This window comes from Watersipora subatra, chromosome 11, assembly GCF_963576615.1.
Source record: "Watersipora subatra chromosome 11, tzWatSuba1.1, whole genome shotgun sequence".
Taxonomy (NCBI): Eukaryota; Metazoa; Bryozoa; class Gymnolaemata; order Cheilostomatida; family Watersiporidae; genus Watersipora; species Watersipora subatra.
The window spans coordinates 43,746,846-43,771,018 of record NC_088718.1 but is presented as its reverse complement, the minus strand read 5'-3'; the positions used below and the strand labels follow the sequence as shown (position 1 = coordinate 43,771,018).

General features: G+C 32.6%; 1 protein-coding gene across 1 annotated transcript; it reads left to right on the top strand.

Annotated features, from left to right (window-relative positions):
• Positions 1-17,262: 17,262 nt before the first annotated feature.
• LOC137408108 (putative ascorbate peroxidase) lies at positions 17,263-22,738 on the top strand. The gene is made up of 6 exons (XM_068094501.1): positions 17,263-17,325; positions 18,416-18,608; positions 18,772-18,916; positions 19,420-19,568; positions 21,095-21,261; positions 22,487-22,738. Exons 1-6 carry the CDS (start codon positions 17,263-17,265, stop codon positions 22,736-22,738), a joined length of 969 nt encoding a protein of 322 aa, XP_067950602.1.
• Positions 22,739-24,173: the final 1,435 nt, after the last annotated feature.

Below are 24,173 nucleotides of genomic sequence, written 5' to 3'. Positions count from 1 at the left end.
ATGGGAAATACAAATTATAGCAAGGTCTTAGGTGATCTATAAGTGATAGCAACATCCTAAATTATATGTAACTTATAGCAGCCTCTGCAATGATATGTAAGTTATAGCAACCTCCTAAATGATATATAAATATCAGCAGCCTCCTAATTAATATATAATTCATAGCAGCCTTCTAACTGATATATAGATAATTGCTATCAGCTATGGAAAATTCAAATTATAGCAAGGTCTTAGGTGATCTATAAGTGATAGCAACATCCTAAATTATATGTAACCCATAGCAGCCTCTGCAACGATATGTAAGTTATAGCAACCTCCTAATTGATATATGAATAGCAGCAGCCTCCTAATTAATATATAATTCATAGCAGCCTCCTAACTGATATATAAATAGTACTGTAGCTACCAACTATATGAAATTCAAATTATAGCAGACTCTTAGTTGATCTATAAGTGATAGCAACATCCCAAATTATGTGTAACACATGGCACCTCTGCAATGATATGTGAGTTATAGCAACCTCTTAAATGATATATAAATAGCACCAGCTTTCTAAGTAATATATAATTCATTGCAGCCTCCTAACTGATATATAAATAGTAGCTACCAACTAAATGAAATTCAAATTATAGTAAACTCTTATGTGATCTATAAGTCATAGCAATATCCTAAATTCTATGTAACTCATAGCAGCCTCTGCAATGATATGTAAGTTATAGCAACCTCCTAAATGATATATAAATATCAGCAGCCTCCTAATTAATATATAATCGATAGCAGCCTCCTAACTGATATATAAATAATAGCTATCAACTATGGAAAATTCAAATTATAGCAAGGTCTTAGGTGATCTATAAGTGATAGCAACGTCCTAAACTATATGTAACTCATAGCAGCCTCTGCAATGATATGTAAGTTATAGCAACCTCCAAAACAATTTATAAATAGCAGCAGCCTCCTAAATAATATATAACTTATAGCAGCCTTCTCACTGATATATAGATAATTGCTACCAACTATGTGAAATTCAAATTATAGCATTTTCTCAATTGATCTATAAGTTATAGCAACATACTTTATTATATGTAAATCAGAGCAGCCTCTCAAACAAACAAGTTATAGCAAACTCCTAAATGATATAGATTACGGCATCTTACTAAAGGGTAGGTAAGCTGTGCCATGCTATGTAATGTTTCCATTGTGACTATTACATAAGTTACAATGGTAACATTCTAATTTATGTGTAAGTTGTAGCAATCTGCTAACTGGTAATCATTATTTTTGCTTACTCATTGAGGTATGAATTATTTTACCTTCAAATTGATATGTAATTTACAACAACCATCTAGACATTCTCCAAGTTTTGACAGTTTTTCTAGAATGCATATATACAAAGTATGATAAGGCGATGAATATATATTGTATGATACCATATTCTCCTAAAATTTCCATAAAAATATATAATAATTAGGAGGTGAATAAATATATATATATATATATATATATATCTACAATGTAGATAAATTAGACCATATAGGAGGCTTACCCATATATATTTGCGTTAACTCCTAATCCCTTATATTCCGAAACCTCCTAACTGGTATATATTTATTCAACTCCTAACTCTGAAATATGGGTATATATATATATATATATATATAATATACATATATAATATATATATTCAATTCATTATGAAAACTAGCCTTATTTTGCTACAAATATAATTTTGAGTCCTTTTAAACTTTTAAGCCTAATTTCTGCAGGTATGTAGCTACTTATGTACTGTGCTTTTGTCTGTTAATACAAACAATATTGCAGCATTTTATGTTAGTGTACAGCTCAGCAAAGCTTATCGTGGCTCAGGCTAGTGTATCTATAAACATGGCCATGAAAAATTTTCAAACTGGTTGTTCTGGAAATATAGAAATGTCAAAGTTTCCTGTATGAAAACTTATTTTATGAAATGTCTAGTCAGCTAGGAAAATATGCAGCTGGCCATGTTTAAATGTACTGTAATAATAATAAAAACATGACAAATTTGTTAAGAGAGAAAATTTGTGCTTACCTTGGCAGCATGATATGATTGCTGCACTTAAATTTGTTCTGCGCAGCAGGCCAACTGTTCAAAACTATTCCATGTATTTCAAAGGTTGACTTGCAACAAAATTGACATTACAGTTATTTAGTATCAAAAGATTTGCCATGTCTTACTCTGCTGTGTTGTAGGTTCAAAATATGTGAAAGTGTGATTACAAGCTCTTAAAAGCTCAAAAACGAACAGTTAAAAAACCCGACGGTAGGTTGGAATCTCCTTATTTTGATGACGTACTCATCTCGGCGTGGTTATTGTTTTGACACATAATGTTATTACGAGAAATGAAAGGCCAATAAAAGGCTCAATATAACACTTCTCGTAGCTTTATGACAAAAACTTCGGGTTCTACCGGAAAATTTAAATTAAAAAAATTATTAAATATTGATGCTCGCTGCTTTACAGTTTCGTTTCAGCTTGATCTAATCAGCTAGTCATAACCTAATCTGATCATATGACCTATATTTTTCTCTAAATAGCGCAAACAACTTTTGCAGCGTTTTTCGACCGTTACAGGTGACCAACAGGCTCCTGATGTTTATCATAGGATGATACGCACTACCTCGAGTTAAAGTAAAAAAATTAAACTAACTTTTAGGCTAGGTTTTGAGATATCAATGCTCAGAGTGACAGTATTACAATGATGATAATGATAATAAAAATAGACGCCTATGTACAACAGACATGGCTATATTGAATGTGTGAAGTTTATTTGTGAAAATACTTGAATGAATGAGGTTTCATGAAAGTGTAAACAGAAGCACATTGTGTTCAACCATGTCCCATTTGAGCCGTTTTGAGAGAGATTCTAACCTACGGCGTTTTTGTGATGGCTGCGATTAACTGTTCGTTTTTGAGCTTTTAAGAGTTTGTAATCACATTACCAGATGTTTTGAGCCTGCAACATAGCAGAGTAAGACATGATAAATCTTTTGATACCAAATAACTGTAATGTGAATTTTGTTGCAAGTCAACCTTTAAAAACAGCACAGAGAAGCAAGAGTTGTGATAATAGGCTATAATATTCACATGAACTGGCTCATGTAATTTATAAACTTTTGGTGATCCACTCTTTACTACAGTAAGAGCGGTATCTCTCCGTCTTTTTAAAGCTGCACTAAAAACGTTGGGAGAAAGAATTGCACTGCACGGAAATCAAACCTCCATATTCAGATTCCTAGCTATGCTCGCTACAATCTGCACTACTCAACCACCTTTTACATCTAAGATTAGTTGTGCACATTTTTATTACATATGAAAGTCTATCGCGGTGCAAGGTACAGCTAGGGCACTATCTGTGAAAATTGGTGGTGATGCTAATTGACAGTTTTTCATGTAATCCAGTGAGGGCTGGACTCATTACGTAATAAATTGGGAGTGTTGAATTTCTCAAAATAGATTCTACCCACGATTTCGAAGACCAAATGCCCTACGCTATTTCTATTCAGCGGATTGTTTTGCACTTCAGTGTCTGATTACACTAATGTATCAGTATTGTCCGTGCGCGCGAGCTGCGCTGAAAGCTGATCATATTACGTCACATTCTCAGCCGTTCACTTTATCAGATCACAGCAGCTTCAGCATCCTACTGCTCCATGCCTGAGTCACCTGAGCCGATAGCTTTGTGCATAACAACAACTGGGCCAAAATGAATTGTTAATGCTTTCAACCATATCAGGCTATTTAGGAGTTCATTTTAATGACACAATGTGATTTTAATATTAACTATCCTCTGATGCAGGTCCATTCCTTAAACTTTAATCAAGATTGTGTGAAAAGAGTGCCTGAAAATTGTTGGCAAAGGTATATAGCTAAAATAGGTGAGCTTTTAGCTTATTAGCTAAATAATGTTTCCTATAATTAGAATCTAGAGCATTACAAAAATTGCTCGCAATAATTTACGTTTGGTAACCAAGTGTGTGATTCATTAACTATGCACGACACCTTGTTATAATATTGTCGATCAGTTTGGAAAGAAGAGCTCAGACTAGTCAGAATGTTTACTAAAGTATATGACTTATGGTAACAGACTGACAGCGATGTCTACACTTTGACCTGTTCTGACGTAATACCTGAATTTAGACTGAGTCTCTATGGGCTATTTTCAATAGATAAGCCCTAGAAGCACAAGTTTTCATCTAATATAATTTTACTCTGAGATGCTCAACTTGAAAAAAATACATTCTTTGAAAGCTGCATTGTATAAAAATAACATTATTTAGGAGATTAGTTGTAGTAAAACCTTGATCAAACTAAATATTTATCAATAAATCCTATTTTGTCATTTTGTGTGTAAACGCTATTCGATTCTACATTTTTTGATCAATTTCATCGCAACGTTAACCGCATTTGCTTCGTTGTTGCTGCCAAGTTGCTAAAAATGTTTGACTTTCAAATTCTAATTGGTTTCTGGGAAACAGCATCTTAAACACACATATGTTTGCAATCTGATTGAAAATAAAAGAGATCTTGGGCATAATTGGGCCCTAGTCTTTACAAGATAAATGGGACATAATTGGGCCCTAGTCTTTACAAGATAAAGGTTAGAGTCTGTCTGTCTGTCAGAATCCAGAACTAAAGGTTAAGAAAAAAGATTGGATTGTACAGCTTACTCTCTCTCTAAATTAATCTTCAATATTGTAACTAGGGGCTGTCCAGTTGATAGATTAATAATTTAAGGTTGCTAATTTAAATTATTGCCAACTTGGAATTTTCTAGAATTGATTGTAAGGTTATAACTGTTGCATTTCATTTATGGAATACAGTAGACGCTCCCACAGTGTAAATAATTTGTTTCGAGAATATTTTCTTGAGAGCTTTTCTGTTACACAATATTTAATATGATAACAGTAAAGTACATGTGAGTTGCCTGATTCCATATAAGATCTTTCCAAACTCATCCCTTTGGCCAATCAAACAAAGAAAAAAATTAAGTTACTTTTTAATGACCAGATTTAATACAGATTGTTCACTTTTTTCTTTTCAATTTCATTTGGTTTATGCTCAAGGATTACAATAATTTTATATTAAATTAAGTTACGCTTAAGCTAAATTTCACGTTATTGTTATAGACAACAATGTCTATGTACAACGCAAAAATAATGAAAACTATTATTTATTTGTAAAGTAAAGTAAAACAGAAATATATCTTTACTATAATAAGAATTTTGTCTGCCTGTTCATCAGTCCGTTACCAGAGGTAGAGGGTGGAGAAAATAAACAGCTTTTGATGAAACTGCGACCGGTGATATTCAGTTTGATAGACCGGTGCTCTTACATCTGCATCAACCGACTGCGTGTGAGTAACAGAATAATTGTGCAGCTGCTTATTCTCTGTGCCTTATTATTAAATGCATGTTATTCAAATAGAATTTGAAAGCTCGCACTAACTTGACTATGTACAACTTCCTAGAATTCCTAATATCACTTACAACTCTTAGAATTTAGAGTAACATATAGTGCCACCGGCTTTAGTTGGCATCCAAAATATGTTTCGCTGAAGTTGAAACTTGACACCCTGTACTCAGTAACCTATTTCAGGAAATAAGTATACTACGGTATATCCAGTTGGCATGGACAAGCTGGGTACAGCGGTTCCAAAACTTTTAATTTATCTATTTGCAATTATTTTCAGATAGTAAATGTAGCTTCAGTTTATATCTAATATACATGTATTGTTTTTATGAGTCAGTACCTTACTAAGCTATGACTCTGGTATACAGCGTTGTACAGGTAGCTGCATTATAATCCTTACAGAAATCGTGACAATACAATAGGTACACAGGTCACAAATACTGATTATATATGAATAAATCTTTAAGCTGTATCATAGTACATTTCATCAATACAATCTCACCAAAAAATAATGATGATATTAATAATATTAATAATACATGTAATATTAAAAAAATAATAATAATAGGCTAGAGGATAACTAAACAAGCGAAATGCATTGCTTCACCTCAAACAGTGTCTTACTAGTATACCATATGAATGCATGGTATAGAATCACAAATTTGAGGAGAAAGTCATATAGGCATTTGTAACACCTAATGTATGTATGTATTACACGAGTTTATATACATGTCCTGTATATACACACATTCCATGTGCATATACGTGTGTTACAAATGCATATGTTCATAGCCTACCCACACATATAATTATACATATAAATAGACTAACAGAGGTAGTTGATGGCACAGTTTAGCCATACCGTTTCTTTCTGTATATATAGATTATAGATAAAAAAAGGTTACATTAATAAGGCCTGAACCTTTTGCAAGCTGATACTTTATACTTCAAATTATTTGGCACGTAAGAACCAAAATTTGTAAACCACAGAAAAATTTTCAAACATCAACAAAGGTTAGACAACTCCTGTAACAGCAAAGCTATTTGAAGTTATGCCTGATGGCCTTTATTTGCTTGAAAGAAGTTTTTAGTGGTTGGCTAACAGCAAAGTGCTATTTATATTTCATATTATAGTGTGTAACTCTCTCTAGAATTAGTGTAGCAAGTGCTCATTCTGATCTATAAACTCAGTTTAAATCAAACATACACCACACTGTTGACCTCTTTGGCAATGTTAAAACACAAACTGTTATCACTGTTATCAAGTTTTATCAGAATATTGGTATTTTCATCATTCGCAATAATTGTTGATGTTTGAGATGCATTTATATTCAGGGTGTTTCAATGTTAAAATTGAAGGTAAGTCTACAAAACTTGATTGTGAATAAAACGCTCAGAAAAATATGTGAAAGAATGATGTCACTAGTTGCTACCATTGCTATAGTTGATATGAGCTATTGCATTCAGGTTGCAGTGCGCATCTCTTTTGTGCAGGTCTTTTTGCTGCTATATAGCCGTTATAATTTCTCTTTTGCTAGGTATAAGCGTTTTGTTGCAATCAAGTTTTGTTAATTTTCATATTGAAATATCCTGACAGTCAGAATACTTCAAGCATAAAAAACAGTCACAGATGATAAAAAAACAATAATTTCTGGTAAAATTGTTTGAAACGTTGTGTAAGCTCATCTTCCACTATATATGTTTAAAAAGCACAAAGAGCATGTAAACTAGATTTTTCCACGAAGCCCAGCTAACTTAGCTCAATAGTACACTGATCACCAGAATCTTTCTCTAAAATATTATCATTGAATATAGCTTTATAATTAAAATGTTATGATATCATTATATCTTTATGTATAATCGTATTATCATTATTAGTCAGCCTTGAAAAAAAAATGAAATAACAGTCACACAGTGCCTGGAAAAATATTGTAGGATGCCCAATTTTTATCAAAATTTAAAATCTCATTTGCACTTTTGAAGCACTTAAAAGTTAAAATGCTTTGCATTGCTGACAGAATTGAAAGCGAAACTAAACTGATTTGCAATCATTTATGTTTTCATTAGTCTATACTATTATTAACTATTATTATTGTTATTATTATTAAACAACATATTTAGCTCTACTATTGAAGCGCTGGTTGATTTCTATGATTTAGGTTCGTGAGATGTCTAGTTGGCCACATTCACATGAAGTTAATAAGATTAAAACAGTTTTATAGTTATTCACTAGTACAAAGAATTGTTTCATGAAGTCACACGCATCAACTCTATGGTGGTGGGGAATGATCTGAAAACGGCATCATAGGACAGTATATTTAGGCATAGCAAGCCACTTTCAATAAAAGGTCCTAAAACTGGCTTCAAAGTTTATACTAAATACAGACATACAGCTAATTAACTTATGTTAAGATTGTTTTTGTAGGCTTATAGAGCATAAGAATATATGTTAGAGTTGGAATGTTATTATTACTTTCATGCCTTAATATACAAGCTTAATGCATTTTTGGACTGAGCACATATGTCAATTTACTCATATTTCAAGGAACTATTTCCTATAGAAAATACCTAAGTACAAATTAATACGTTATCATACAATGAAAAAAACCACCTAAACAAGATATGATGGTGGAAAAAGTGTTTTTAATTGATGTAATTCCGTAAATGCGCTAAAAAGTAACAAATACTTATTTAGTTGTTACGATATGCAATAAAATGTAACATCACTATGTATATTAGTTTATGGAGTCTTTAATTTCGAGGCAGAAATTGCGAATAACAACGGTCTGAGAGCCTTGAGAGAAACGGGCTCGATACACTAAACTTTTGAATTTATTGAATAAATTTGACTTTTTAAACACACACTTGAAGGTAATTTTTGCTCTTTTACTAAACTTCCCTTAATTTTGCCGTCTTATTTTTGTAGTATCTGTTTCCGGTTAACCATGATTTGCCTCACGTTCACTATAACTTTTACCCAACTTCTTACAAGCTTTCGTCAAGCTGATTCGAGAAGAAAGACTGAGCAATGCTGTTCTCAAAATAGTTGGTTGATGGATCGTCACAGACATTAACCGAATAATTTGTCTCGAGTGAAACTGCTTAGCACAGAAGGGTGATTGAGTTCTCTTCAGCTACTAATATACAGCAAGTCGATGTCTGGGCAAACACAGCCCAGGTTGCTTGGTTTGATGAGATGACGCTGTTAGCAGGCCCTTCTTAGGGTGTGTCCCCGTTAATCTTATTATCTTTGATGAAAGTTTAATATTTATCATGTGAACAAATAATACACCTTTAAAGTTTTTTATTAATTTTATTTTATTGGAAAGTATTTATTTTTTCACTCATATATACACAGTTACTAACTCTGATGCAAGTTCATTGACTTCATACGAAGTTTAATTATACATGTTTTAGTGATGCAATGTGTGACTTATTGTATGTACTTATTGAGATTATAGTTTTATGTAACTTAAAACTATAAATGCCTGTCTCTTGGCAACCCTGAGGCCTACCTAAACACCATGATGCCTGTTCGTCTGCTTGCCTGCCTTCCTAGTTGCCTGCCGGTCTGCCTGGCAAATGCAAGGCCTGCCCAAATACCACGAGGCCTGACTCACTATCATGGGGCCAGCCCAAATACTGCGACACCTGCCTGTTGGCTTATTCACATGACATACCAACTAGCCAATCGAACTAGAGCTTTAAGAAAGAATGAAGTTTTTCAATTTTATGATAATTTTCTGCATCTGATTGAAATATCGCATTGATTTGCTATTGAACACTTTTATAATACGAATTACATTTGTTAGCTAGGAAAAATACAAAAACTGGTCAGCTGTATTTGTTTTGAACGAGGAGCCTACCGTTTTTGCATTATTCTCACTCATCTTTATTGGTAGTTACTTTCAACTTTACTAATAAGCATCCGTAGTAGTAGTTCATTTTTTGTTTTGGTTCAGTTTTTCTTGACTATTTTGTGAGTCTTTCCGCAACTTTCTTCCCTGATTTCATTCATTATATATATTATTTCAGCTAATAATCATTTAGTTTTATTTATGTATTTATTTATTCCTTTAACTAAAATTCTTTGGCTGTTATGATTAATACATAGTTTTAGTGTCTACTGTCACATTGTCATGATTTGATATTGCGAAAAGCCTTTTAACATCATGAAGAAATGAAAACAGATTAATTCAGAAATACTTCAGTTTCTCTCTACAGGAAAGTTTGCCTACATCTCATGAAAAGGAGGCAAAGATTTTTAGCCTCAGCTGGGTTTGTAAAAAAGTCTGGGAGCAAGTCACATTAAGACAGAATGGCCTATAATTGGGTCAGAAAATAATCTCTATCAATGCACACTTATTTTGAATTCTCATATGCTGGCGGGTCTCGCTTAAAATGTGAAGAGTTTTAGCTCAAAGTTAGAAAACATAAATGTCTGCATAGCAAAATAGATTTTTAAAACTTGGTCGAAAGAATTTTATATCATATTCATAAGTGACATAACTAAATTCACAACCGCCCAAAGATATTAAAAACTGGGGCAAGTCAGCTAGAGAAATGTTGTAAAAGCATAAAAACAAAGCATTGTTAGCTTGGTTGATGCCTCATCCTGTGGATCATCACTGGTAGCATTACAAAACTGACTGCCAGTCCTGACCATCCAGCTAAGACAATACCGTACTGCTCTCCTACACTCTCAGATATATACATGTATGCTGCAACATACTGACTTCTAAATAGTCAGCATGAATAATAGTATAACTTTCTACTCTTTGTTCAAACAGTTCTAAACTTGGCAATGGCAACGGACATGCTTCGTCACACAATTAGTTTAACTAATGGTTACAGTAGATCAGTGGTAACAATATTACCACTGATCTACTGTAACCATTTTACTGTGCATTTAGCTTCAGCACATATTATGTGCTGAAGCTAAATGCACTTTACCAGGCCTGCCAAATAATATCTGTTTAAAAACTACAAAAACTGTTTGCAACTTACATATCAAAGTAGTTCCAGACAAAGCTCCGATTTTTTCTGCATACAGCTCTGGGTCAAACAACAATGCCAGTAAGTTGCCACCATAAACCAAGTTATTGAAATCCCCTAGCAGGCTGTCAAAAACCTAAAAATTATAATACAAATCCTATCATAATTACTCAAGCTGATAATTAGCTGTTATAATACAAATTTACGTATAAATAAAACAATTTGAAAAAGGTCTATAGAAAAGTAAAACCAAACACGCTAAAATTGGATTGGTATGCTTGGGCAAGTCCCTTATTGCATATAGGTGGCTATGAAAAAGTTAAATATGGGCGAAGATCCTACTTGACAATTTTGTACTTAGTGCAGTGAAGGTTGGTCCCTTTCAGTAATAGCTAAGGAGCAATGCAGTTCTCAATAAAGAGTCTAACCCACGTCATTGAAGATCAAATACCTTTCCATATTTTTGTTCAGCAGATTGTTTAGCACTCGAGTGTCTGATTACACTAACATCTTAGTATTGTCTGTACTCACGAGCTGCGCTGAAAGCTGATCATGTTACATCACATTCTCAGCTGTTCGCTTTATCAGATCATATACAGCTTCAGCATCCCACTTCTCCATACCTGGGTGACCTAAGCTGATGGTTTTGTGTTTAACCCCTGCGCCAAAAATAATTGTTAGTGCTTTCAACCATATCAAGCTATTTAGTAGTTCATTTGAATGACCCAAGGTGATTTTAATATCAACTAATGTGACGCAAATCCGCTTTTTGTTGTTTCAATCATAAGTGCGACGAAAAACATCACTTAGATTACAGGATTACATAGATAGAATACCCCATGTTTCAACTTATCAGCTAAATAACCATCCCATTTGTGAGAAGATATTGGTTAAATTTAATTTAATCTGTTCTATTACATCATATAATATTCCAAAAGGGAGGTACAGTATTATAAACTGAATATTCAATTTAATTTTTTCTATTATATTATACTATATTGCAAATGTGACATACAGTATTATACACCGAATATTCAATTCAATCTGTTCTATTACATTATAGAATATTTCAAGTGTGAGGTATAGTAATATACACTAAATGTAAACTATATATTTTTATCAACTTTTGCTCAATTTGTTTGACTGCTAATTTGTTTGTCAACTGTCAACATAGACCCACGCTTCTCTATTTGTTTTTATTCCTAGATCCCCTACGACCGACTAGGAAAATCTCGCATCTTCTTTTATGCAACAGATAAGGCTAAAAATTAACACAATGAAAAAGAGACATAGATATAAATAGGAATATATAAAAACAATGTTATTGGAAAGTCATTCTAAGAAGAATTTAATGTTTTTACACGATGCAGAATGTGAAAAATGATTCATGTTATTGTCTTTGACTTTTTTATCTTGCTTTTTTGCTATCATCTGATCAAAACGTGGTTCTTTGTGAGTAAGTGAAATGTGCAGATTATTTTTTGGGGTTGTCGGCATTATGATATTTATTAATATATAAAAGAAATAAAAATGTGGACTCACATAGGCAAAGGGTTGTGCCAATAAATACATTTTGTTTATCTTTTCGAGGGAGCACCTCATTCTAAAAGCCCTGACATAAACAAATGTGTGCATCTAATTGATACATATCAATTGGTATTGATACGTATTGATTGGTATCAATTCATATCTGCAATATTTTTGTTTTATATCAGTTTTTGACTAGTATAATATATGAATGCATGAGATAAAATCACTAGTTTAACTAGTTAAGCATATAAAAACGTGTAACATATAATACATGTATGCACTACACATGTTTATATACATGTATTTCTAGATGTTACATACATGTATACATGTGTTGGGCATGCTTATACCTACATATATATCATATGTACATATATAAATGGACTAACAGAGGTGGTTGGTGATCCAGTTTGGTCACGTAGTTTCTTCTGTTTATATACAGTATAGAAAATATATACAGGGAAAATTCCTTAGTAAGGCCTATATACTTTGCACTTACATGTATATACTGTACAGTTGACAATATTGCATATACTTTAAATATTTAACTTGTAAGAAAACAAATTTTAAGCTGCTGAAATATTTTATAATCATACCTAAGGTTAGAAAACTCCTGCAGCTGCAAACATATTTGAAAATATCAACTGATAACCTACACGTATATCTGTTTAAAAAACTATTTATTGTTATCACCAGATGCACACATATGATGATCACATTTGCTATTCTAAATTTCAAACTACATATCATGAGAAAAGTGTTTTGTGTAACTGAAATAAATTAAGAGAAAAAATAAAAACAATTGCAAAGGTTTTCAAACTTTGTCAAACAGCTTTTAAACTTCATACCATGAAGAAACTTTTTCATGCAGGTCAAATAAGTTAAAAAAATAAATTCACTATAAAACAGTTCAGATGTAAGTGTAAAAAATTAGCAAGTAACAACTAAATTAAATCTGTTTTGCTACGATTACAATAAGAGATGATTTGGTAGTGATACAAATAATACGAAGTGAGAAAACAAAATAAAGATTCTGAATATGTTGAATTAATAATAACAATTCTTGCATAGAAATGTGTGTATAAAAAGTTACTGTTCCACCAGCAGCCGTCCATCAAAACTCTAAATGCAACGATACTGGTACCTTTCGATACTGGTACCTTTCGATACTGGTACAAATGTAAAAATGAGATATTGTACTGTCTTTTTCTGACTGAGCGGTGAGGGAATGTAGAGGCAATTCTTACTCAAGATAATACTGTTGTCCGTGTGAAAAGTATTGAACTTCACTGCAATTTAACAATTGAACCTTTCAAAAAGCCGAAAATAAAAGCTCACAAAAATGCAAAAAAGCATCGTGTTTCATAGAGTTAAAAGAGTTCATAAAATTTAAATTAATGCATCATTTTGGTGTGAAAATGGAAAAGGGTGTATACGTTATGTAGTAAGCTTTTGTAGTCTTGTGGTTAAAGCATTGGATTATCAAGCTGCATTCGCAATTTGTGTGAGTTCAACTCCGGTAAAATGTTAAATTTTAATTTTTAAATTTTAAAGGCTATATCTAGACATACCGAAAACATAAGATAAATAACAAAGTTTGAGAAATATATATTTATATATATTTCTTAAATTTTATATATATATGTATATTTATTTATACATACTGTAAATATAAATAGATATTCATATATTTATATATATGTATAAATATTACTGAATGCGCGGCTAATATTAGTCTTTGCAAAAAAAATTATTTTATGTTAAACATAACAACAGTTGCCATCCTACCTTTTAAATTTTGTATCACGAGAAAATAAATTTGCGCAGTTTAAATAAAGTAAAAGACAAAATAAAAACAACTGTAAAGGTAACAACTGTAACGACCTTTAACTAACAACCGTAACTTTTAAACTTCCCATTATGAGGCAAATGTTCTGTTGGGTCATATAAATTGAAAAAAATAAAACAACTATAAAAGGGTTTAAATGTAAATGTGAAATATTTAGTAAGTAATAGCTAAATTAAGTCTGGTTTGCTACGATTTGCTACGCTTTTTGTTTTACCCCTACTCTAGGTAATACAATTGTCCTGTTAAAGGAATTGGCCTTGACCACAATTTAGTAAATCCAGTGGAATGCGAAATTTTAATTCAAAAATTTTAATAGCTTTAGCTGGACATACCAAAGGATAGACAGACAGACTGACAGATGGTTAACTTTGGGAAATATGTTCACTTTATGCCAATCAGCAAATTACTCACACCTTAAAAAAGTTGATAGTCTAAAGAAAATTAGAGGTCAACCATAATGAGCACTCTTATCATAATTGTCACACATGATCAGGGTTGGCTTTGGCGTCTCTGGCTCAAGAGGGATAAACAACGGTGATAACAGCTTGGATTTGAACATTGTCAAATAGCTCAACGGTGTATTTTTGACTTAAACTGTATCTATAAATTACATAGGACTCTAGTATCTTTACACTCTGCTTTATTGTTCTTAAAGTTGAGTTTCTTTTGAGACGAGTCCATAAATGCGTCATGGTGTAATGATCTGATTGCTTGGCTCTCAATCTTTGTTCATGGCTCACAAAGTAGCCCCGCAATCTGTTTCAACAGGCAAAACATACTTGAAGTCGCTTTCATAGGTGAACAATACTGCACTAGTATTTTAAATGTAAAATGGTTCTTCTCGTGTTCCTTCATTGTGCTACTACTGCTCTGGTGGTAAACCTTGTTGCTTGTATTTTTCTTTATATTATCCTAATACGAGTATATGTTGCTAGCTATGCATTAATTATGTTTAATATATTAACAATATCTAGTGCAATAGTGTATATTGTAATAGTTGCTAGAGGTTACAGCAGTCAAATATATACAAGACTAATAGTTTGAGACAAATCACTACATTTAAAGACCGATTTTGGAGATCCATAAGTGGAAATTTTGAAAAGCAGGTAAAAGCTGTAGCCTGCCGATTAGATTCCTAAACACTTATCAAGTATACTTTAGAGTATTTTGTCGCTTTTCAGTTGCTTTTTTAAAAATGAACATACACAAAGTTTTAGGTTTCATCAGAAAGTATCAGTATTTTTTATCATTAGCAATTTTTGTTCATGTTTGAGGTGGTCTGGCTGCCAGGATATTCGAAGAAGAGTTATAAGTTTTCTCAGTGCCATATCTCGTGCTGACTTCTGTTCTTTTGCGGGAATAGAGGCTGTAAAATTGACAAAACTTGATGAGTGTTAAAATTTTTTGAAGAAAATAATGTGTCAAAATGATGTCACTAGTTGCTATTGGTGCTGTAGTTAATATCGGCTATTGAGCAGAAATTGCAGTGTCTCTCGTTTATATTGTGTCCTTCTCTTTGCAACTTTAGACATCATTATTGTATTTCCGTTTTATCTCAGCATTTAAATCGTAATAAAGCTTAATCAAGTTTAATCTTGAAACACTCTAGCCCTCAGACTAACTCAAACATCAAAAACATTACACTTGATAAAAGCATATCCATACTTTCTGATAAAATTTAGTAAAGTTTTCAGAAAATTTATTTTCAAACATTTGTTTGAAAAACCACAAAGAACTCGTAGAAATGGTTTTGCCATGAAGACCAGCGAAGACTTATAATAAGTTTTTTCAATTGTAAATTAACTATAATAGGAACCCTCTAAAACATTATCATTATATATATCTTTATAATTGTATCATTATATAGTAATATTATCATTATTAGTCATTCTTAAAAAAATAAATTAACAGTCAAATAGGGCATGTAAAAATATTCCACCCACTTTTTAACAGGTCGTAAAATATTTTTTGCACTTCTGAAGTAATTGAAATGCTTTGTGCATCATGAACAAAAGTGAAAGTGAATCAAACTTATTTCCAATAATTTAATTTTTATTTGTCTAATTTAGCATTTTAAAGAAACTGCAGCAACCTAGTTAGATGCATAATTAGATCGCTGGCTGACTTTTAGGATTTAGGTTTGTGAGATGTTTATCTGAATACTTTTGCATGAAGCAAAGAAAGATTGAAAGTAAAATTTTACATATATTAAAAAAGGAATACTCAGTTTTATAGTTTTTCATTTGTAGAAACCATTTTTTTATGAAGTAACAAGCAACAAGTCAATAGTGGTGGGGAATTATCTGTAAAAAGCAATATCGAGCACAATATTTAAGTATATTGAAATCCACTTAGTAAAGCAAATTAACTATTGGTATGATTGTTAGGAATACCTATAGAGAGCAGAAAGATGTGCACTATGATATACTCAATTACACATGTAGACTTCTAATAACAAAAATATCTTGGTTGAAATTGTTCCAACTAAAAATATTCAGAAAATGATTAATCTAAAAAGAATCTAATCTAATTGAATCAAAGGGCTTATCTCAAAGATATATGAGGTTTTAGCTTATAATTTTGTTAGCTTTATACTAAGTGCTCAACAATTCTACAGTAAGTAGTGTCCAAGCAGTAAGCGATTAGATAAATTGTTAAATATAAACTCAAATATGATAAAAGTTTGTTTAGACAGGCTACTTTATATATTTAATATGTTAAAATAGTTAAATTGTTTCATCTATCTGCATATTGTTCGTACTATGCAAATTTTCTCATATTGACGTAATAGAAATGCAGATGTATTCAATCTACTTCTACTGCTCATGTGGTAATAAGTAGCTTGGGTAACCCCCTAGCCTCCCCTCCACTCCCGCCCCCCTCTCCCCCCTCGGTGTTTGTGTATCAACAGCCTCAGTTTATATCCAAGTTGAAAACTTCCAACAACTGACTCATTAGCAAGGCTATTAGCAATTATGAGCGTCCCTTACGTTTCCAATTGATGACATTTTATATAAATAAAAAATGTTAATGGGCTTTTTTTAAAAGATGTATAGTAATAATGTTACCCTGTGCGTGCACAAGCACTTCAGGCACCACAAACTTCACTTGAAACGGCTGTCACTAGTAAAGCTTACTCGGTCTAAACCAAACAATAAATCTAAAAATAGGTCAAGCATCGCCGCAGAATGCGTCATCACTTCTATAGGCTTATGATCTTTTCATACCTTTGCATTCTTTGTTTAGGTAAAGCTAGATGTAAGCTTCATATTACGACAAGGGTCATTACCTAGGGAAGGATTTAACTTTCCATTTATTAATGATAATGTTCACGGTGTGACGCGCGAACTGAGAGTGCTATACGTCATGCAGGTGTGCGACTCTGTATAAAACTGAAGTTCAAGGCTATGTTTAGACATTCGTACGAGAATAGCTGACATGGCCAAGTTTCAAAACCTGTTCTGCATCGCAATTGCTTTGCTCGCAAGGAATCTCACTGTGGTAAGTAAACAGGATTTTATTCCTAATGTACAAGTACTCAATTAACTGAATACTGTGCAGATATAAAATGTGTACTGTTAGATATGAGATTTCACACTTTTAATAACTTTACATTGAGATATTCATCAGGTTTTGTAATTGAAAATATGTTCTGTTTAAATGTACATTGTAAATTGATTGGTTGTGAAAGCAAAAGCTTTATAAATAGATGGAAAATAAATGGAGGTCATAATATGATGGCTAATTAAAATAGTCATGGATAACTTTTCATAAATTTATATAATTATGTTTTATTGTCCTCTGCCATTTTTTTAAACTTTAACAGTGTTTTTTTTTGTTGTTTTTGTCTGTCTGCACCTCTCAGTATTACTTATTTTCTACCTATCTTCAGAACTACACAAAATAATAAAAAATTACATGTGTTTACACATAAAAATGTTCTAACTCTTATAAAACTGAAGAGCTGTTGAATAAAAATGCATTTATTTTTATACATAAATATTTTGAAAGTAGCTTGCAAAACTTAAAAAAAAGACTGCAGAATTATTTTAGTGGATAGCAGTTAAAAGTGTTCTTAATAAGTTTGCGATTGACTTTTTAAAAAATGCAGTAAATAAAATAATAAAACTAAGTAACAAGAAAAGCCCTTCAGCTCACCATAATGATGTGAAGTGTAAGTTCATGCTAAGCATAATAAAGGGTATTTCCAGAATATTGTTGACTTTTTTTGCACGTTTACGGTGTAATATTTTTAGTTTTTTTTTCGAAAACCTTTGCTTAAATGTATTTCAATATTTAAAAATCTTACACAAAGATGACTGTCAAAAAGACAAGATCTATCATATAAATTTAATTTTATAATTGCAAATTTATTTGTAAATGTTGATAAAAAGTTACCTCTACTGTACATTGCAGATGTGATCTAGTTTTGATATTATACTACGTGAACTGCGTTTTTGTTGCTATTTTTTTAATACTTTCACGATTCAATATGCATTGAAATAATTTCATATTAACTGACAGGGTTTAAGTTTGCTGCAATTTGAATTTTGTGAGCTGAGTAGTTCTAACAAGTCTATATTCCGTTTAGAATGGCCTCAACACAGTAGAAGTAACCGACTTGAGAGCTCAGATCCGCCAAATGATCATTGATGAGCCGATAGAAGAAGGAAGACAGGCTAACGACCAGGTGATGATTGCGGGCCTAGTAAGACTTTCTTTCCATGACTGCGTTGGACCACAATGTGATGGTTGCATCAATCACGACAACGCAGAGAACGCAGGTAAATCCTGTTTCGTGATGAGTCTAGCGCTAGTAGAGTAGATTATTTGGGCTTACACATGTACATGTTTACACACCCCTTAACTTCATGTAAAGTTACTGTAATAATGCACGCTAAACCAAGTAACAGTCATAGGCAAACAGTTTTTCCATACATCTTTCAGGTCTTCAAGTGTACATAGATCGAGCCGAGATTCTGTACAACAGCCTTCAGGTGGCCATATCTCGTGCTGACTTCTGGGCTCTTGCCGGAGTAGAAGCTGTAACATTTGCTGCAGAAAAAGCAAACTCTCCACATCCTGACATTCAGTAGGTTTACTAGTGCAGTAGGTTTGCCAAGTGCAGCAAAATAGTTCCCTGGGTATTCTAAATTTTGGATAATTATAAAAAAAACATTTTGTGTCTTTTGGGCACTAATAATAAGCAATTCAAAGTGTTATTTTTATAACATATCTAAAAAGCTTTCAAGTTGTAAAATTGTTGTTGCTTCAACCGATCTGTGATTCAATTTTTAAGTTTACGAAGTGCAGTAAAATATTTTCCTAAACATTCGAGATAAAGATAAAACAGCAAACTTTGGTTTTTTGGCGCTAATAATAAGATATTCAAAATGTTATTTATAGAGCATGCTTAAAAAGCTTCAAGTGGTTACATCTATGTTGCCTCAAAAAGTCTGTGATTTAACTTTACAAAGTATTACTCTTTGATGAAAATATAGCTATTTATGTATTCATTATTTATGTATACATTAACAACAATACTACGTGTTTGTGAATTTTTGGAACAAATTTAGGTTGTGCTTTAAAATTTAGGTTTCGTTACGGGCGGTTATCATGCCAAACCTCTCCGATCACGACTGATCTGCACACGTTTCCTAGTTCACTTGGTGATACAGACCATGTACTCCAGTTCTTCCAGAATCAGTTCAACTTTGATGCTAAGGAGACGACAGCAATACTAGGTTAGTGGTGACAACAAGTTGCAGATGCTTTATGACAACAAGTTGTACGTCCTATGGGCTTAGCTACCACTTAGTCTTGAAAAGGGGGTTTGTAGGAAAGTGGCGCTCAGTAGTGGCCTAATCATTTCACTATCTCATTGTGGCTCTGATACAACTTGGCACCATTTAGTTTATAAACTGGCAGGTTATGTACCTGCTTGCCATTAGTTTGGCACAGTGCCAATGGCTAGTTTGAGTATGCTACTATCCATATTGGTAAACTTACTAATGAGAGCCGTGAGAACAAGCTTTGGTGACATTGCAAATCACAGAGTTCTACGCGTATTTTAACCAAGATAACGGCTCCTATCGCCTAATAAAACCACTGCATTTTGCTACCCATTAGTTGGTTAGTTAATTGCCTGATGAATGGGGGCTTCAAGATCAAATCCAGCATGGCCCTAATCTTTTCATTTTTAGATTTTAATAGCTATAGCTGTAAAAACCAAATGACAGACTTTGAGATTTATATATATACAGTAGATAAAAATAAATGTGAGTGTTTATCTGTGCAGTTATAGCGATAAATTTTTAGGAAGAAAAGTTAAGTTTTGCAGAGGATTCAATCACGGAACCTGCAGGACCGGTGGTATGGTAGTTAACCCTACACTACGTTGGCCTTATAAAGTTGCGAAACTTTTTGGCAAATACTTATATATCACATGCTACAATACTAGCACCCCTGGCTCTTAGCTTGTCTGCCACTATATCTTTAAATTTGAAAAAAACTTTGCCTCTTTTCTTTATTTACAGTTTTGTGTTATTTCTTTATTTATTTTGATTAAAACTATTTTTCTATAACTCTCTATTTTTGATCAACTTAATTTAAAACAATGTCATTTGTATGATTGACTTTTGTTGAGCATGGATATAGTATAATAAAATGCACCATTTCCTTTTCTCAATAGAAAAATATTGAATTTGTTACAAACGTTTATCACAAAAGTTCATGACAGCAATTGCTTTAAGTATTAGCTTGCACATTTTTTCCTGTGAGTTCAACAAATTTGTAGTTCAGAATTGAACCGACAAAAAGTAGGTGTCAGCCAGCTCAAACATGCTGGCCAAATATAAAACTAATCAAATATATAAATAAATAAGCACCTCCATTGAAAAAAATAAACTAGTATATGTTGGGTATGTTAAATACACATTTAATTTTTGTTTGAAAATGCTTTTACTACCCCATCAACACCAGGTATGCAACTGGTTTAATTTTAAAAATGACATTTTCAACTCAGTTTTCATTAAGTTTTCCTTTGCCAAATTAGGGTTTTAAATGAAACCTTAAAAAAATGAAAAAAATGCCACTTTTTGTTGCATTTATTTTTTATCAATTAAATCAATTTATTTAAGCTCCAACTCAAAATATAAACTTGAATTATGAAACGAAATATAAGTTTAAATTATGAAAGCTCATGACTAGCGTATGCCAAAATGATTACTCGCCGGATTTCACAAAAGTCATGTAATAATTTTTACAACAGGTGCGCACACCCTTGGAAATGCCCATCGACAAAATTCTGGATTTGTGCACCCTTGGGTGACTAGAAAACACCAACTAGACAATGCGTTCTACTCAGAGCTTCAAGATGCTACGAATGGCTGGAACCAGAGATCCATACGACAAGGGGGTGTCACCCGATGGTTTTGGGTAAGTATTCTCCCTTCTGACATCTTGGTCTTTTAAGAGTACTTACATAATTCTTTCTTGCAACGAGGCTACCTACGCAGCGACTGACTTTCAAATCACTGAATTGAAAAATTTACGGTAGCTTTTTCATAGATCGGGTTACTATAACCGATTTGAGCAGGCTCTTTGAAAATGCATCAACACGTCAGTAAATTTCATAATCTGGCGTTTATATAAATTGCTTAATAATATTTCAGGCTGTGATAGCTAAGCTGCTCTGAGTCTACTGTATATTCAAAGTTTATATTAGATTTAAGCAGTTATGAAGTATTATTGGAAGACAACTCCAAGTCTGTGGTTACACATAAAAGTAAACAAATGATAATCGCTAAGAGTTGATAGCTAAGGGCTTAGAAAATAGTTATTCATATCTATTCACGCATATATGAAATATTTGCACGGGCTTTTAGGTTTTATTGCGATTCCTGAAAAACATATCTATGTGCTACTCTAAGTAAATCTGAAGTTTGATGCTGTATGACTACAGCAGTCACAATAGTTAAACTTTTAACAGCTTGCAAAATGACCAACTGTGTTTCAACTTTAACAGAAGCAGTTTTTTTGTTTAGCAAAGCTAAAGGAACTTCATAAAGACTAATTAGTTTATAATGTCTTGCTTTTGGTAAACTTATAAATCATCACCAAAAGTGCTAAACTGATGATTTTAACAGCAGCTAATTCTAGTATACATGATATTTTCTTTGCTATATTTTTGCTCATGCTTAATAAACATATTTTGCTAGAGGCAAACTAAATTTGTTTAGAATATTATTTAAAACATCACAGGGCACTTTTTTAGTTAATACCAATGAATTCTTAGTTTAATTTTAAAACTCTGTTTTTCTTGGCATAAAATCTTTTTGGTTTTCAATTTTTTGAGAGAATATTTTAATGATTTTAACCTAGCTCATTAGGAAAGTTTTGTTCCAGCAATTTGTAACTATTCAATACACTTATCACCTCAGCTCAGCTCACTACAGATTAGCTCTTAGTTATTGAGAATGTTTCTATTCAAAGTGGATAAAAAACTAATATCAACTGCATTGTCAGCTAATAAAACTACTCATATGTGACTAGACAGATCTACACTGAAAAACATAAACAGAGGCTTGTTAATTTGGTCTTCCTCTTTATCGAGCTTAAAAGTAAAACACTAAAAAGTTCAGCATCAAGTACTACTTTGCAGGAGAGCACGACTAATCCACAACTGCTGATGTTGAACACAGACATGTGTCTGATCAAGGATATGAGCAGTGCAGACGCTGAAGGAATGGTCAACTGTGACTACAACTCGTGTCCTACTCCTCCTGGTGTTACTGATGCCTGGGTTACCTCCTTTGCTATCGACAACGCACTCTGGATAACAGAGTTTGCAGCAGCATTTGAAAAAATGATTGAGAGTGGCTGGACAGGACAACTTAGCCTTCCTGGCAAGTAGTATTTAACTACTAGTTCGCTTGCTAGTCCACCAATAGGGATAGTCATGAGAAATCACTACATTAATAATTATCCCATGGAGTGGTAAGATGAGCAGGTGGTGTAGTGGTAGTACACTTGCTTTTGTAATTAGAAGCCCCATTTTCAATTCCTGTGTAAGGCAACCTTTGTTTCTTAACGCTCCTGGCTCCCATGGAATGGTAAGCAAACCAAAATAGTTTGGTTTTCGCAGATTTACCAAAACCAGAAGTAAGAGTGTAATGACACAATCTAAATTGTAACAATAAATTTAAAAATTGCCAATTACAAAAATAGATAATGGTAAGAAAGATTAGCTTTTTGCAAATACAAAAAACCCGTTATATTAAGGTAATATTGTGTTTGTTATTAACAAAACGTAATAACAAAGGTAATATTAATTAATAATGAAAAGTGCACATTTGATGTTTGCAACCACAAAAAGAGTATATAGTACATGTATATGGTAAGAGTGATGGGTTAGGCAAAAATGTCTTAGCCTTGTGGTTACGTCTGATTGTTAGTAAACTTGCGGTTTTAATGTCATGAGTTCAAATCCACTACGAAGATGGTTTTTCATTGTGAAAGCTTTATCGATATATCTGGACAGACGGAGGACAGAAAAACTTTGAAATTTACAGATCCTTAGTTGGTTGATTTTTAATTTATTTTGGTATGTAACGAAAAAAGATCTATTTATTAACGATTACAAATGTCAATAAAAAGTTATACATATATAGAACAACAAATTTCACCTTACTTTCCTATTTTCTGATGCTTTTTCATAAATTTTTTGTAAGCTTAGCTACCCAAACCTGTATCTACTTTTTTCACTAGTAAGCATTATTACTTAAACAAGACATTAACCTTCAATTGTCTACATTATCAGGCTATGAAGTAGAATTTGGGTTCTGTTTTGAGTTCTAAATTGAGTTCATCACTGCTTCCCCAAGGGACAGCCTTAACGCTGGCACTACTTCTAAAATGTATTCTGCTGTCGAAAAAGATCTAGTAACAGAAACCCGTAGCCAATGCAAAGACCTTTGAAAAATAATTTCATGTTCCCGGCAGAGGACTGAAATAATAAAATATGTATTAATAAATATTAGTAATAAAAATAATATATAAGCTCCCTTTATTTTTTCCCTTTACTGTATAATGAAACAGGCAAGAAACCGTATAAAAATATTATTAGGATCGCTAACGCGTCGGATCAGTTTCGGCCAAACTATAAACGTCTGGAAGTACTAGTAATATAAACAAAGACAGACACAATTTGCTAAATACATGTATATAAGAGTGATTATATGCGGATAAAGAAGGATATAATGCCAGAAATAAGTAATAAGCCTGCCATTCGTCGCAGTACAGTTGCTTCCACTTGAAAAAAAAACTGTAAGTGTAACTGCCCTGTTAAA